At 42.4% G+C, this 12,700-nt stretch overlaps 1 protein-coding gene across 1 annotated transcript in view; it reads left to right on the forward strand.

The window, feature by feature from the left end:
• Window positions 1–12,700, forward strand: part of HMCES (5-hydroxymethylcytosine binding, ES cell specific) — a 28,230-nt gene that overhangs the window by 9,634 nt on the left and 5,896 nt on the right. Inside the window, exons 3-5 of the mRNA XM_007985398.3 lie at window positions 2,158–2,301; window positions 3,977–4,102; window positions 11,075–11,256. Coding sequence (XP_007983589.2) covers window positions 2,158–2,301; window positions 3,977–4,102; window positions 11,075–11,256 — 452 coding nt within the window. The remainder of the gene's footprint in view (window positions 1–2,157; window positions 2,302–3,976; window positions 4,103–11,074; window positions 11,257–12,700) is intronic.

A 12,700-nucleotide genomic window follows, 5' to 3' on the forward strand; every position in this document is an offset into this window, starting at 1 on the left:
TTCTCCTTCCTGTGGGAGGATACTCCAAGCATGTCATTTTCTCCAGCAACGAAAAATGTAGTAACGTATGTACAGTGTTTTTTTTGTTTTGTTTTGTTTTTTGTTTTTTTTGAGAGAAGGTCTTGCTGTATGGTCCAGGTCCTGGAGTGCAGCGGCTCAATCACAGCTCACTAGCAGCCTCAACTTCCCAGGCTCAAGTGGTCCTCCTACCTCTGCCTTCTAAGTAGCTAGAACTACAGATGCATGCCACCACACCTGGATAATTTTTTTTTTTTTTTGGTAGGAACAGGAGTTTGCCATGTTGCCCAGGTTAGTATGTACAATGTTTATGCCCAGAGAAACCCATTAGAGACTCAGGGTCCAAGGTTTTTACTGGAGGCTGATCATGTAGGCACTCTGCCTAGCAGGTACCAAAATTTCAGACTCCCAGAAGGAAAACAGGTGTTTGGCATAAACTTTATTGTTTACATAGACTAGGCAGAATAAACCACCCTTATGAGTTGGGGAAAGGTGAGAACACTCTCAAAATCTAGTTCTGAGATGTTAATCAAGGGCCAACCTTGTATATAGGTTTTCCTAAAAATAGCATCCTCCAGTGCTTTGAGAGACCGAGGCAGGAAAATCGCTTGAGCCTAAGAGTTCGAGACCAGACCAGGCACGGTGACTCACGCCTATGATCACAGCACTTTGGGAGGCTGAGGTGGTTGGATCACAAGGTCAGGAGCTCAATACAGCCTGGCCAGTATGGTGAAACCCTGTCTTTAGTAAAAATGCAAAAATTAGCCAGGCGTGGTGGTGGAACCTGTAGTCCCAGCTACTCGGGAGGCTGAGGCAGGAGAATTGCTTGAACCCAGGAGGCAGAGGTTGCAGTGAGCCGAGATCATGCCACTGCACTCCAACCTGGGCATCAAAGACTCCATCTCAAAAAAAAAAAAAAAAAATTCGAGACCTGCCTGAGGAACAAAGTAGGACCTCATCTCTACAAAATAGCTGAGCATGGTGGTGTGCACCTGTAGTCCCAGCTACTTGGGAGGCTGAAGCAGGAGGATCACCTGAGCCCAGGAGTTCAACGTTGCAGTGAGCTATGATTATGCCACTGCACTCCAGGCTGGGCAACAAAGTGAAACCTGTCTCTAAAAAACAAAAAAGTTTAAAGAAACTAAACCTCTTTGCATCCCTCTGCCTTATTCAAGCAGAATGTCTTACGTTCCGGTAAATATGAATGCTAAAAAACTCAAGTTACCTACATCATGATAAATCATTAAATTGTTTTTGGTTGGTTGTGGTGGCTCACAGCTGTAATCCCAACACTTTGGGAGGCCAAGGTGGGCAAATCACTTGAGCCCAGGAGTTCAAGACCAGCCTGGGCAACATAGTGAAACCCCATCTCTATAAATAATACAAAAATTAGCTGGGTATGGTAGCGTGTGTCTGTAGTCCCAGCTACTTGGCAAATCACTTGAGCCCAGGAGTTCAAGACCAGCCTGGGCAACACAGCAAAACCCCATCTCTATAAACAATACAAAAATTAGCTGGGTATGGTGGCATGTGTCTGTAGTCCCAGCTCCTTGGGAGGCTGAGGTGGGAGGATGACTTGAGCCCGGAAGGTAGAGGTTGCATTGAGCCAAGATTGCGCCACTGCGCTCTAGCCTGGATGACAGAGCCAGACCTTATCTCAAAAACAATAAAAAAATTGTTTTCAAGTAGATTCCCTTTTTAAAAATAATCTTGAATTCCTTTTTTTTTTTTTTTTTTTTTTTTTTTGAGACGGAGTCTTGCTTTGTAGCCCAGGCTGGAGTGCAGTAGCCGGATCTCAGCTCACTGCAAGCTCCGCCTGCTGGGTTTACGCCATTCTCCTGCCTCAGCCTCCCGAGTAGCTGGGACTACAGGCGTCTGCCACCTCACCTGGCTAGGTTTTTTTTGTATTTTGTAGTAGAGACAGGGTTTCACCGTGTTAGCCAGGATGGTCTCGATCTCCTGACCTCGTGATCCGCCCGTCTCGGCCTCCCAAAGTGCTGGGATTACAGGCTTGAGCCACCGCGCCCAGCCATAATCTTGAATTCTTTATATTTCAATACTACTAAATAATGTAGTAAATACGTATGTTAAATTAGAATTTCTTTATGATCTCCTCACTAGATCTTCTTTCTGTGGCAGGATGCAGACTCATCTGAGCGTATCATTGCTCCCATGCGCTGGGGCTTGGTGCCTTCTTGGTTCAAAGAAAGTGATCCTTCCAAGCTGCAGTTCAATACTACCAACTGTCGTAGTGATACCATAATGGAGAAACGGTCATTTAAGGTAGGTGGCTGGTAGCTATTAGTGCCCTGTATACCTGAGAAATAAGGCTCCAAAGGGTGTTTCCATCCTAGCCTACAGAGGACAACCAAAAATAAATAACATAAAAAAGAATGGCCGGGCGCGGTGGCTCAAGCCTGTAATCCCAGCACTTTGGGAGGCCGAGATGGGTGGATCACGAGGTCAGGAGATCGAGACCATCCTGGCTAACACGGTGAAACCCCATCTCTACTAAAAATACAAAAAAATTAGCCGGGCGTGGTGGCAGGCGCCTGTAGTCCCAGCTACTCGGGAGGCTGAGGCAGGAGAATGGCGTGAACCCAGGAGGTGGAGCTTGCAGTGAGCCAAGATAGTGCCACTGCACTCCAGCCTGGGCGACAGAGCAAGACTTCGCCTCAAAAAAAAAAAAAAAAAAAAAAAAAAGAATGTTCCCCGTTGTTAATGTGGAATGCTATTTTGTTACTACATAACAAACCACACCAGAGAGTAGTGTGAAACAAAATGATAAACATTATCTCTGTATTCTCTGGGTTGACTGGGCTCATCTGGGCAGTTTTCACTTGGAAGTTCTCATGTTGCAATTAGATGGCAGCTGAGGCTGCTTGTCCAAGATGACTTCTTCACCCTCATCTGACACTTCAGCTGGGATGACTAGAACAACTAGAAGGCTTTCCACATGCCTAACTCGAGGGTGTCAGGGTAGCCAGGCTTCTGTCATGGTGACTCATTTATCCCAGAGCTCATGATCCAACAGAGCAGGACAGAAGATACAAGGCTTTGTCTTATAGCATCACTTAATCTTGGCAGTCATACAGCATTACTTATGCTGTATTCTTTTATTATTGTTATTATTATTATTATTATTTTTAATAGAAACAAAGTCTGGCTATGTTGCGTAGGCTGGTCTCAAACTCCTGGGCTCAAGTGATTCTCCTGTCTGGGCCTCCCAAAGTGCTGGGATTATAGGTGTGAGCTAGCATCCTGGCCTACTTCTGTTGCATTCTATGGGTTACACAGAGCCAGCCCAAATTCAGTATGGGAGGTGTCTATGAAACGTGAATACTGGGAAGCATGCTTCATTGGGAAGGCACCTTTGAAGACTAGCTATCACAAGTACCTATTTGTTAGAAAAGAGGTGATTGCTTTTATGTACATTATTTAATCTTTTCAACATCTGTGTGAGTTATGACTTTCTTTATACATAAGAGAGGTACAGAGAAATTAAATAACTGTTTTAAGGTCATACATTGGCTGACCTCAGATTTTATGTATTTATTTGTTTGTTTTTTTTATTTATTTTGAGATGGAGTCTCATTCTTTCACCCAGGCTGGAGTGCAGTGGCACGATCTTGGCTCACTGCTACCTCTGCCTCCCAAGTTCAAGTGATTCTCGTGCTTCAGCCTCCCAAGTAGCTGGGACTACAGGTGTGCACCACCATGCCCAGCTAATTTTTATATTTTTAGTAGAAATGGGGTTTCACCTTGTTGGCCAGACTGGTCTCAAACTCCTGACCTCAAGTGATCCTCCCATCTCGGCCTCCCAAACTGTTGGGATTACAGCTGTGAGCCAACGTGCCTGGCCCAAACCTCAGATTTTAACTCAAGTTCGCCAAGTAATGGCAGTCTATGAAACATGATTGTATTACTAAGACCATATCTTGCTCACATTTTCCCTCAGGTGCCTCTGGGAAAGGGAAGACGCTGTGTCGTTTTAGCAGATGGATTCTATGAGTGGCAGCGATGTCAAGGAACAAACCAGAGGCAGCCATACTTCATCTATTTTCCTCAAATCAAGACAGAGAAGGTATTATTATCAGCATTCACAATATATATTTGGAAAGGCACAGGGAAACAAATTAATCAAAGGACATTTTTTTCTTTCCTCGTAGTTTTATTTATTTGTTTTAAAATAACAGCTTTAGCCCAGTACGGTGACTCATGCCTGTGATCCCAGTACTTTGGGAGCCCAAGATGGGAAGATTGCTTGAGCCCAGGAGTTTGAGACCAGCCTGGTCAACATGGCGAAACCCCGTTTCTACAAACAATATAAAACTAGTTGGGCATGGTGGCGTGCACCTGTAGTCCCAGCTACTTGGAAGGCTGAGGTGGGAGGATCGCTTGAACCCATGAGATAGAGGCTGCAATGAGCTATGGTCACACCACTGCATAGACAGAGAAAGAGTTTGGGTGACAGAGAAAGAGTTTGTCAAAATAAAGTGAAATGAAATGAGCTCGTTGAGAGATAATTTACCATAAAATTCACCTTTTTAAAATGTGCAATTCAGGAATGTTTTAGTATATTCAAAGTATGCAATTATTACCTCTATTTTTAGAATATTTTTGTCTCTAGAAGGAAACTCCATATCCATTAGCAATCACTCTTCATTCTCCACTATGCCCAGCCCCTGTCAAACACCAATCTACTTTCCATCTCTATGGATTTGCCTATTTTGGACATTACATAAAAATGGAATCGTAGACTATGTGGTCTTTTGTGACTGGCTTCTTTGATTTAGCATAATGTTTCTAAGATTCATCCATGTTTGGCATGGATCAGCACTTCATTCCTTTTTGTAAAGATATACCACATTTTGTTAATTCATTCATCAGTTGATAGACACTTGGATTATTTCTACTTTTTGGTTATTATGAATAATGCTGCTATGAACATTCATTTACAAGTTTTTGCATGGATACATGTTTTCATCTCTCTTGGATAGATGCCTAGGAATGGAATTGCTAGGTCATATCATAACTCTATGTTTCCCTCATAAAACTTTCACTGTGGCTGGGTGCAGTGGTTCAGGCCAGGTGGGTGGCTCATGCCTGTAATCCCAGCACTTTAGGAGGCCAAAGCAGGTGGATTGCTTAAGCTCAGGAGTTCAAGATCAATCTGGGCAACATGGCTAAAACCCATCTCTACCAAAAATACAAAAACTTAGCCAGGCATGGTCTCAGCTATTTGGGAGGCTGAGCTGGGAAGATGACTTGAGCCCAGGAGGTGGAGGTTGCAGTGAGCCAAGATCGTGCCACTGTACTCCAGCCTGAGTGACAGAGTGAGACGCCATCTCAAAAACAAAACAAAAACTCTTTCACTGTAAGATATAATTTGAGCTATTCATGTTAAAACATTATCAGGAGATTGCAAACAAATCAGACATGCCAACCTCATGTTTTATTTTTAATTAGATTATTTAGTCTGACACTGCTAAAACACCTGAGTTCTTAGCAGTTTGCTTGTTAAAATTGGGAATTGTTTGTTCACCTGTCATCTCATTTTGAGGACTGGAAATAGTGTTACCGAGTAAAAGGGACTTGCTACCCAATGTGCTAGAAGCCAATACCATGACACTGAGTAGCTGGTCCCAGCTACTTGGCAGGCTGAGGTGGGATGATAGCTTGAGCCTGGGGTAGCAGGTGGAGGTTGCAGTGAGCTGAGATTGCACCACTGCACTCCAGCCTGGGTAACAGAGAAAAGTTTTTTTTTTGTTTTTTGTTTTTTGTTTTTTGTTTTTTGTTTTTGAGACAGAGTCTCACTCTGTTGCCCAGGCTGGAGTGCAGTGGCCGGATCTCAGCTCACTGCAAGCTCCGCCTCCCAGGTTTACGCCATTCTCCTGCCTCAGCCTCCCGAGTAGCGGGGACTACAGGCGCCCGCCACCTCGCCCAGCTAGTTTTTTTGTACTTTTTAGTAGAGACGGGGTTTCACCGTGTTCGCCAGGATGGTCTCGATCTCCTGACCTTGTGATCCGCCCGTCTCGGCCTCCCAAAGTGCTGGGATTACAGGCTTGAGCCACCGCGCCCAGCCAGAAAAGTTTTTTATTGCAAGTCGACTAACAAGAAGATAGGAGTCCAGCTCCTCTCTGTCTCCCTTGCTGACTTTAAGGCAGTACTTTAATTAAAAAAAAGTTTAGAGAATGGATTCTAGGATTAGTAGGTGATTGGTGGAAGGAAAAGGGAGGCCTGGAAAGTCTTCAGGTATGTGCAGTTATCTCTTCCTGCCTCCATATAGGTCTCATGTGCAAATTCAGGGGGAGTTAGTATGAAACGTGGTGGAAATTCAGGCTGTGATATAAGCAAGCTTGTTTTGCATATACTCTAGTCAGTTATATTGGTTCCAACCAATTCAGCGAGTTTTGTTATCTTACAGGCGAAGGGAATTTCACTGTTTCAGCAAGTTGTTTCTTTTCTCATGTGCTATCCTATAAGCCCAAGAATTTAGTCATTGGTGTTTTTTTGTTGTTGTTGTTTGTTTGTTTGTTTTTAACTCCTGGGGCACAGTTTCAGTAGTCAAGAGAGTTTGCTTCACCCTCAGAAAATCCCCTATCAGTGATGGGTGCACCAAAATCTCAGAAGTCACCACTAAAGAATTTATTCATATAACCAGATACCACCTGTTCCCCAGAAACCTATTGAAATGTAAATTAAAAAAGAAAATCCCCTGTCTAGCCAATCTAGTAACACACAAATGATTTGGTACAAGACAAGATTAATTTATAAAAAATCTGTCAATTATAATAGCAAATATTAAGCACTTACTACAAGTCAGTTACTCTGTCTAGGAACTTAATGTATATTAGCTTAATATACATTAATTCTTTTTTTTTTTTTTTTTTTTTTTTTTTGAGACAGAGTTTCACTCTTGTTGCCCAGGATGGAGTGCAATGGTGTGGTCTCAGCTCACTGCAACCTCCACCTCCTGGGTTCAAGTGATTCTGCCTCGGCCTCCTGAATAGCTGGGATTACAGGTGCGCACCACCTTGCCCAGCTAATTTTTGTATTTTTAGTAGAGGCAGGGTTTCACCATGTTAACCAGGCTGTTCTCTAACTCCTGACCTCAGGTGATCCACCTGCCTCAACACCCACCAAGTGCTGGGATTACAGGCATGAGCCACTGTGCCTGGCCTTGAACTTAATTTTTACACTACAGATAGTTGGGTTTTCCTTTTTGATTCAGTCTGACAATCATTCTTTTAATTTGTGTTTAGAACATTTAATTTAATGTGTAATTATTGATGTGATTGGGTTAAAATCCATTGTTTTGCTAGTTTTCTATTTGTTCCATCAACTCTTTGTTCCTTTTCTCCTGATCTTTCTGTTTTTGGAATAATCTTTTAACATTGCATTTCGTCTCCATTATTGGCTTATTATTTTTACCTCTTTTTACCTCTTTTTTTTTTTTTTTTTTTTTTTGAGACGGAGTCTCGCTCTGTAGCCCAGGCTGGAGTGCAGTGGCCGGATCTCAGCTCACTGCAAGCTCCACCTGCCGGGTTTACGCCATTCTCCTGCCTCAGCCTCCCGAGTATCTGGGACTACAGGTGCCCGCCACCTCGCCCAGCTAGTTTTTTTGTATTTTTTAGTAGAGATGGGGTTTCACCATGATAGCCAGGTTGGTCTCGATCTCCTGACCTTGTGATCCGCCCGTCTCGGCCTCCCAAAGTGCTGGGATTACAGGCTTGAGCCACCGCGCCCGGCCTATTTTTACCTCTTAAAAATGTTTTTAGTAGTTGCCCTACAGCTTACAGTATACATTTTAAGTTAATAATATTCTGTCTTTATACACTACACTACCATTGAAAAGACCTTACAACAGTATTCTCCCAGTTCCTCCTGTCTTTCGGGCTACGGTTATGCATTTTATTTTTATATATGCTATAAACTTAAAATACATTGCTATTATTTTACTGTAGATGGTCAGTTATGTTTTAGAGTGGTAAAAAATAAAAGTCTTTGTACATGTACCTTCATTTTAGCCATTTTCATGGATCTCCACTTATTTGTATAGATCCAGTTTTCTCTCTGGTATTACAGTCCTTCTGCCTGAAGGACTTTAAGTTTTCTTGTGGTGTGGCTCTGCTGGTAATGAATTCTGATTTTTTTTTTTTGTCTGAAAAAGTATCTATTTATTTTTAAAAAGTCATCATGATGCTTTTTATTGAGATATAATTCACATATAATAAAATTCACCCTTTTAAAATGTACAGTGGTTTTTAGTATATTCAAAACCTTGGCCAGGCATGGTGGGTCACACCTGTAAAATTAGCCATGCATGGTGGCTCATGCCTGTGGTCCCAGCTACTTGGGAGACTGAGGTGGGAATATCACGTGCGCTTAGGAGGTCGAAGTTGCAGTGAGCAGAGATCACACCACTACACTCCACCCTGGGTGACAGAGCGAGACCCTGTCAAAAAAAAAAAAAAACCCACAAAATGTTTTGCAGCCATCATCACTAATTCCACAATACTGTTATCAACCCCAAATAAAACCATACCCATTAGTAGTCACTTTCCATACCTCCCTGTCTTTAACCCCTGGCAACCACTGTCTTTGTTTTTGAGAGGTATTTTTCACTGTGTATAAGATTCTGGGTTAGTGGTGTTTCGTTTTCTTTCAGTCCTGCAAAAAAATACACTTCATTGTCTCTGGCTCTCATAGTTTCTTTTGAGAAGTCTAGTGTATAACTGTCTTTTTTCTTTTGTATGTAATTCATAAATGTGTGCTTCTCTCACCGCCTTCCCCTCCACCCCTGCCTTTAAGATTTTCTCTTAGGGCAGCTGTTTGAATACATTGTACGTGTTTTGGCCTATTCTCTTTGCTGCTTGGATCTGCAGTTTGATATCTTTCATAATTTATGGAAATCTATTGGCTTTTTCTTCTTCAAATATTTCTTCTGCCTGATTTTCTCTTTCTGGGATTCTAATGACACGTGTTAGATGATTTAATTGTCCCATCGTTCTTGGATATTCTCTCCATTTTTCTTTCTTTTTTTCTCTGTTTCAGTTTGGCTAATTTTCATTGACTTTTTTTTTTTTTTTTTTTTTTTTTGAGATGAAGTCTCGCTCTGTCACCCAAGCTGGAGTACAGTGGTGCAATCTTGGCTCACTGCAACCCCTGCTTCCCAGGTTCAAACAATTCTGCCTCAGCCTCCCAAGTAGCTGGGATTACAGGCACGCACCACCATGCCTGGCTAATTTTTTTTTTTGTATTTTTAGTAAAGACAGGGTTTCATCATGTTGGCCAGGCGGGTCTTGAATGCCTGACCTCCCAGAGTGCTGGGATTACAGGCATGAGCCACTGCGCCTGGCCATTATTGACCTATCTTTAAGTTCACTGAGTCTTTCTTATAGTTTCTGTCTCTCTGCTAAAATTCCTTATCTGTTCATGTATGTTGTCCACCTTTTCCACAAGAGTCTTTGACATTAATTTTACTTCAAGTTCTCTGATAATTTTAGCATCTGGGAAATGTAACCTCTTGAATCTGGTTCTATTAGTTTGTATATCTCTTGGTGGTTGATTGCTTTAGCTTTTTTTGTGTGTCTTGTAATTTTTTATTGTTGCCAGAGATGATATGTAGAACAGAGACTGAGATTAATAATATGTCTGGAAATTCTTTTATTAGGCCATTAATATATGAGGTTAAGTCTGTCTTGTCAGGAATTGAACTGGGTTTGGGCTTTGTTGTCATTACAGTGCCTTTGTTTGATCACAGGCTTTCAAGGGCTCTGGTGTTACCCATTGTTTAGGGTAAGGATTGACTTTCCAGAGGGTTTCTCAGCAGCCCTGCTCTCTTCAGTTGTTTGATTTTCCTGTAATCTTGTGCCTTAGACAGGGTCTTTCTTGTGCCCTTTTCCCTCTTCCAGAAGTAGACTGCTTCTGCTTGTCACTTAATGTTTGTCATCTAAACAGAGGTGGAGGCAGTTCTCCGTTCAGTCTGTCTTAGGCAGACCTGGCTCTATGACTTAGTCTTCCCCAGGGCGTAGGGGGCTTTTTCTTTCTCTCCTTCCCCAGCCTCTGTGGGTCTTTACCTGTATCCTAGACGTGAAAGGGATTATTACCCTTTCCCTGGCAGCTTAAGACTTTTGCTCCTTAGGGAAAAGTGATTAGGTGAGGCAAGGGAGCTTGACTTTAAGATATGCAACAGTGAGGATGGCTTCCTCCAGGCTCCTTCCCTGTCCCCAGTCTTTTTCGAGCACTGGCAACATCCAAGAAGAAGAGCCTGTGAGCTGGTGCAGACTCCTCTGAGGTTTGCAGCTCCCAGGGATTCTGTACTATCCTACCAGCCCATACGCTGCTTGTAGAAATGTGATGATAACATTATCTGAATTCTTACCGGCTTGTACGAAGGCTTGTGTCTTCCTCCTGTTGCTGCCAATAAGCCAGTACTTGTGTCCCATTGCCCCTTGGAGGACCCTGTCTTTTCTTAAATTTCAGGAAAATTGATCGACCTCACCTCTCTGATGAGTTTAAGAAAAGTTATGATTTTGCATATTATCCAGCTTTTTTCTTATTGTTAGAATAGAAGTGATGTTCTTTCCAGCTTTCTACATTTTAGGCCTTGAATTGAGTTTTGAACGGCAAGTAGGAATTGGCATGAAATTCAATTCAATTAAGAAAGGGTGGGAAGGACATTTTGGGCAGAGGAAGATTGCTTCAGCAAGACACAGGAGCATGAAATTTCATGAGAGCTTCATTTACCAACAGCTGGTTTGGGTTCAAATTAACAATGTGAGTGATAGCTAGAATGGTGAGTCAGTTCACGGAAGGCCTAAATGTCCAGTGAAGGTGTTAAATTCTGAAAGTATTAAAGAGCCATGAATCTATAACTTCAGTTGGCATTTGCCACCAACCTTCTTTCCTTTGGTGACAGAGGGGTTAGTAAGACATGGGCTGAATTACTTTTAAAATGATTTCCATGCTCTCGAGTCTGAAGTAGTACCCAACCTGCATGTAGAAGAAGTCTGCTGAGTGCATCTAATCTGCCCATATATTTTGCTTCCAGTCAGGTAGCACTGGTGCTGCAGATAGTCCTGAGAACTGGGAGAAAGTCTGGGACAACTGGAGGCTGCTGACAATGGCTGGGATCTTTGACTGCTGGGAGCCCCCAGAGGGAGGAGATGTCCTGTATTCCTATACTATCATCACAGTGGATTCTTGCAAAGGCTTGAGTGACATCCACCACAGGCAAGTCATACTTCTTACCCCTGGATCCAAAAGGATCCAAAGGACAGTTTGTCCTCTGCTTTTAGGTAGCTTTAGAGAGTAGGAAACCAAGTCGTTTTACAAGGTAAAGTTACAATCAGTTTGACTTTAACATGACATACATTCCTAAAAATCACTGTACTATGTAAAAGGATAGAATAAAAACCACATAACTTAAGGAGAAAATGGGGTTGAGACAACACTTAAAATGTTGTCAGTGACACATTAAAAATAATGGAAACCTAATAAAACAGTAACACTGCTTTATTCATGTTAAGTGGTTAAGAAATAAATAAATACTACAGGCGGGGCACAGTGGCTCACGCCTGTAATCCCAGCACTTTGGGAGGCTGAGGTGGGTGGGTCACGAGGTCAGGAGATTGAGGCCATCCTGGCTAACACGGTGAAACCCCGTCTCTACTAAAAATACAAAAACTAAATTAGCTAGGCGTGGTGGCGGGTGCCTGTAGCCCCAGCTACTTGGGAGACTGAGGTGAGAGAATGGCATGAACCTGGGAGGTGGAGCTTGCAGTGAGCTGAGCTCGTTCCACTGGACCCCAGCCTGGGCGACAGAATGAGATTCCATCTCAAAAAATAAGTAAATAAATACATAAATACATACTACAATAAATATGGCACTTTACCTTGACAAGACCTGAAGTTTGCTTGTGGAAGTGGGTGTTGGAAGAAATGCATCTCATGAGTTATTGTAAAGTTGTGGAAGGAAGGTTATGTAAAATTTTTTATCTTTTGCAGTCTTAAATCCTGGGGCACATTTTTTCTCCTTTGAACGTATTTCCTTTGAGGCATGCATTTGTAATAGATACTGTTTAATCAAAATTGAATATTTGATTCAATGTATAGCCTTCTCCAATTAACTTCTGTATCACTGCTAGAAATTCTTTAGCGGCATTTTCATCTGTACTTGTGGCTTCTCCCAATAGCAGAAAGCTTTGAAAATTGTCGCCATGTTTGAAACCAGTGAACTAACCACCACTAGCACTAAAAGGAGCCACTTGTGGTATTTAAGGTTTTATTTATATATAAGTCTTATTTATATATTTTTTGTATAAACCTTACAGGTGCTTTTTTTTTTTTTTTTTTTTGAGATGGAGTCTCACTCTTGTCACCCAGGCTGGAGTGCAATAGCGTGATCTCTGCTCATGCGACCTCCACCTCCCGAGTTCAGGCAATGATTCTCCTGCCTCAGCCTCCTGAGTAACTGGAATTATATAAATAAGTGCTTTCTCTCTCTTTTTTTTTTTCCTTGAGACAGAGTTCTGCTCTTGTGCCCCAGGCTAGAGCACAATGGTGCAATCTCAGCTCACTGCAACCTCCGTCTCCCAGGTTCAAGTGATTCTCCTCCCTCAACCTCCCGAGTAGCTGGGATTATAGGCGTGTGCCACCATGCCCGGCTAATTTTGTA

Source organism: Chlorocebus sabaeus, chromosome 22 (genome assembly GCF_047675955.1).
Source record: "Chlorocebus sabaeus isolate Y175 chromosome 22, mChlSab1.0.hap1, whole genome shotgun sequence".
NCBI classification, from domain to species: domain Eukaryota; kingdom Metazoa; phylum Chordata; class Mammalia; order Primates; family Cercopithecidae; genus Chlorocebus; species Chlorocebus sabaeus.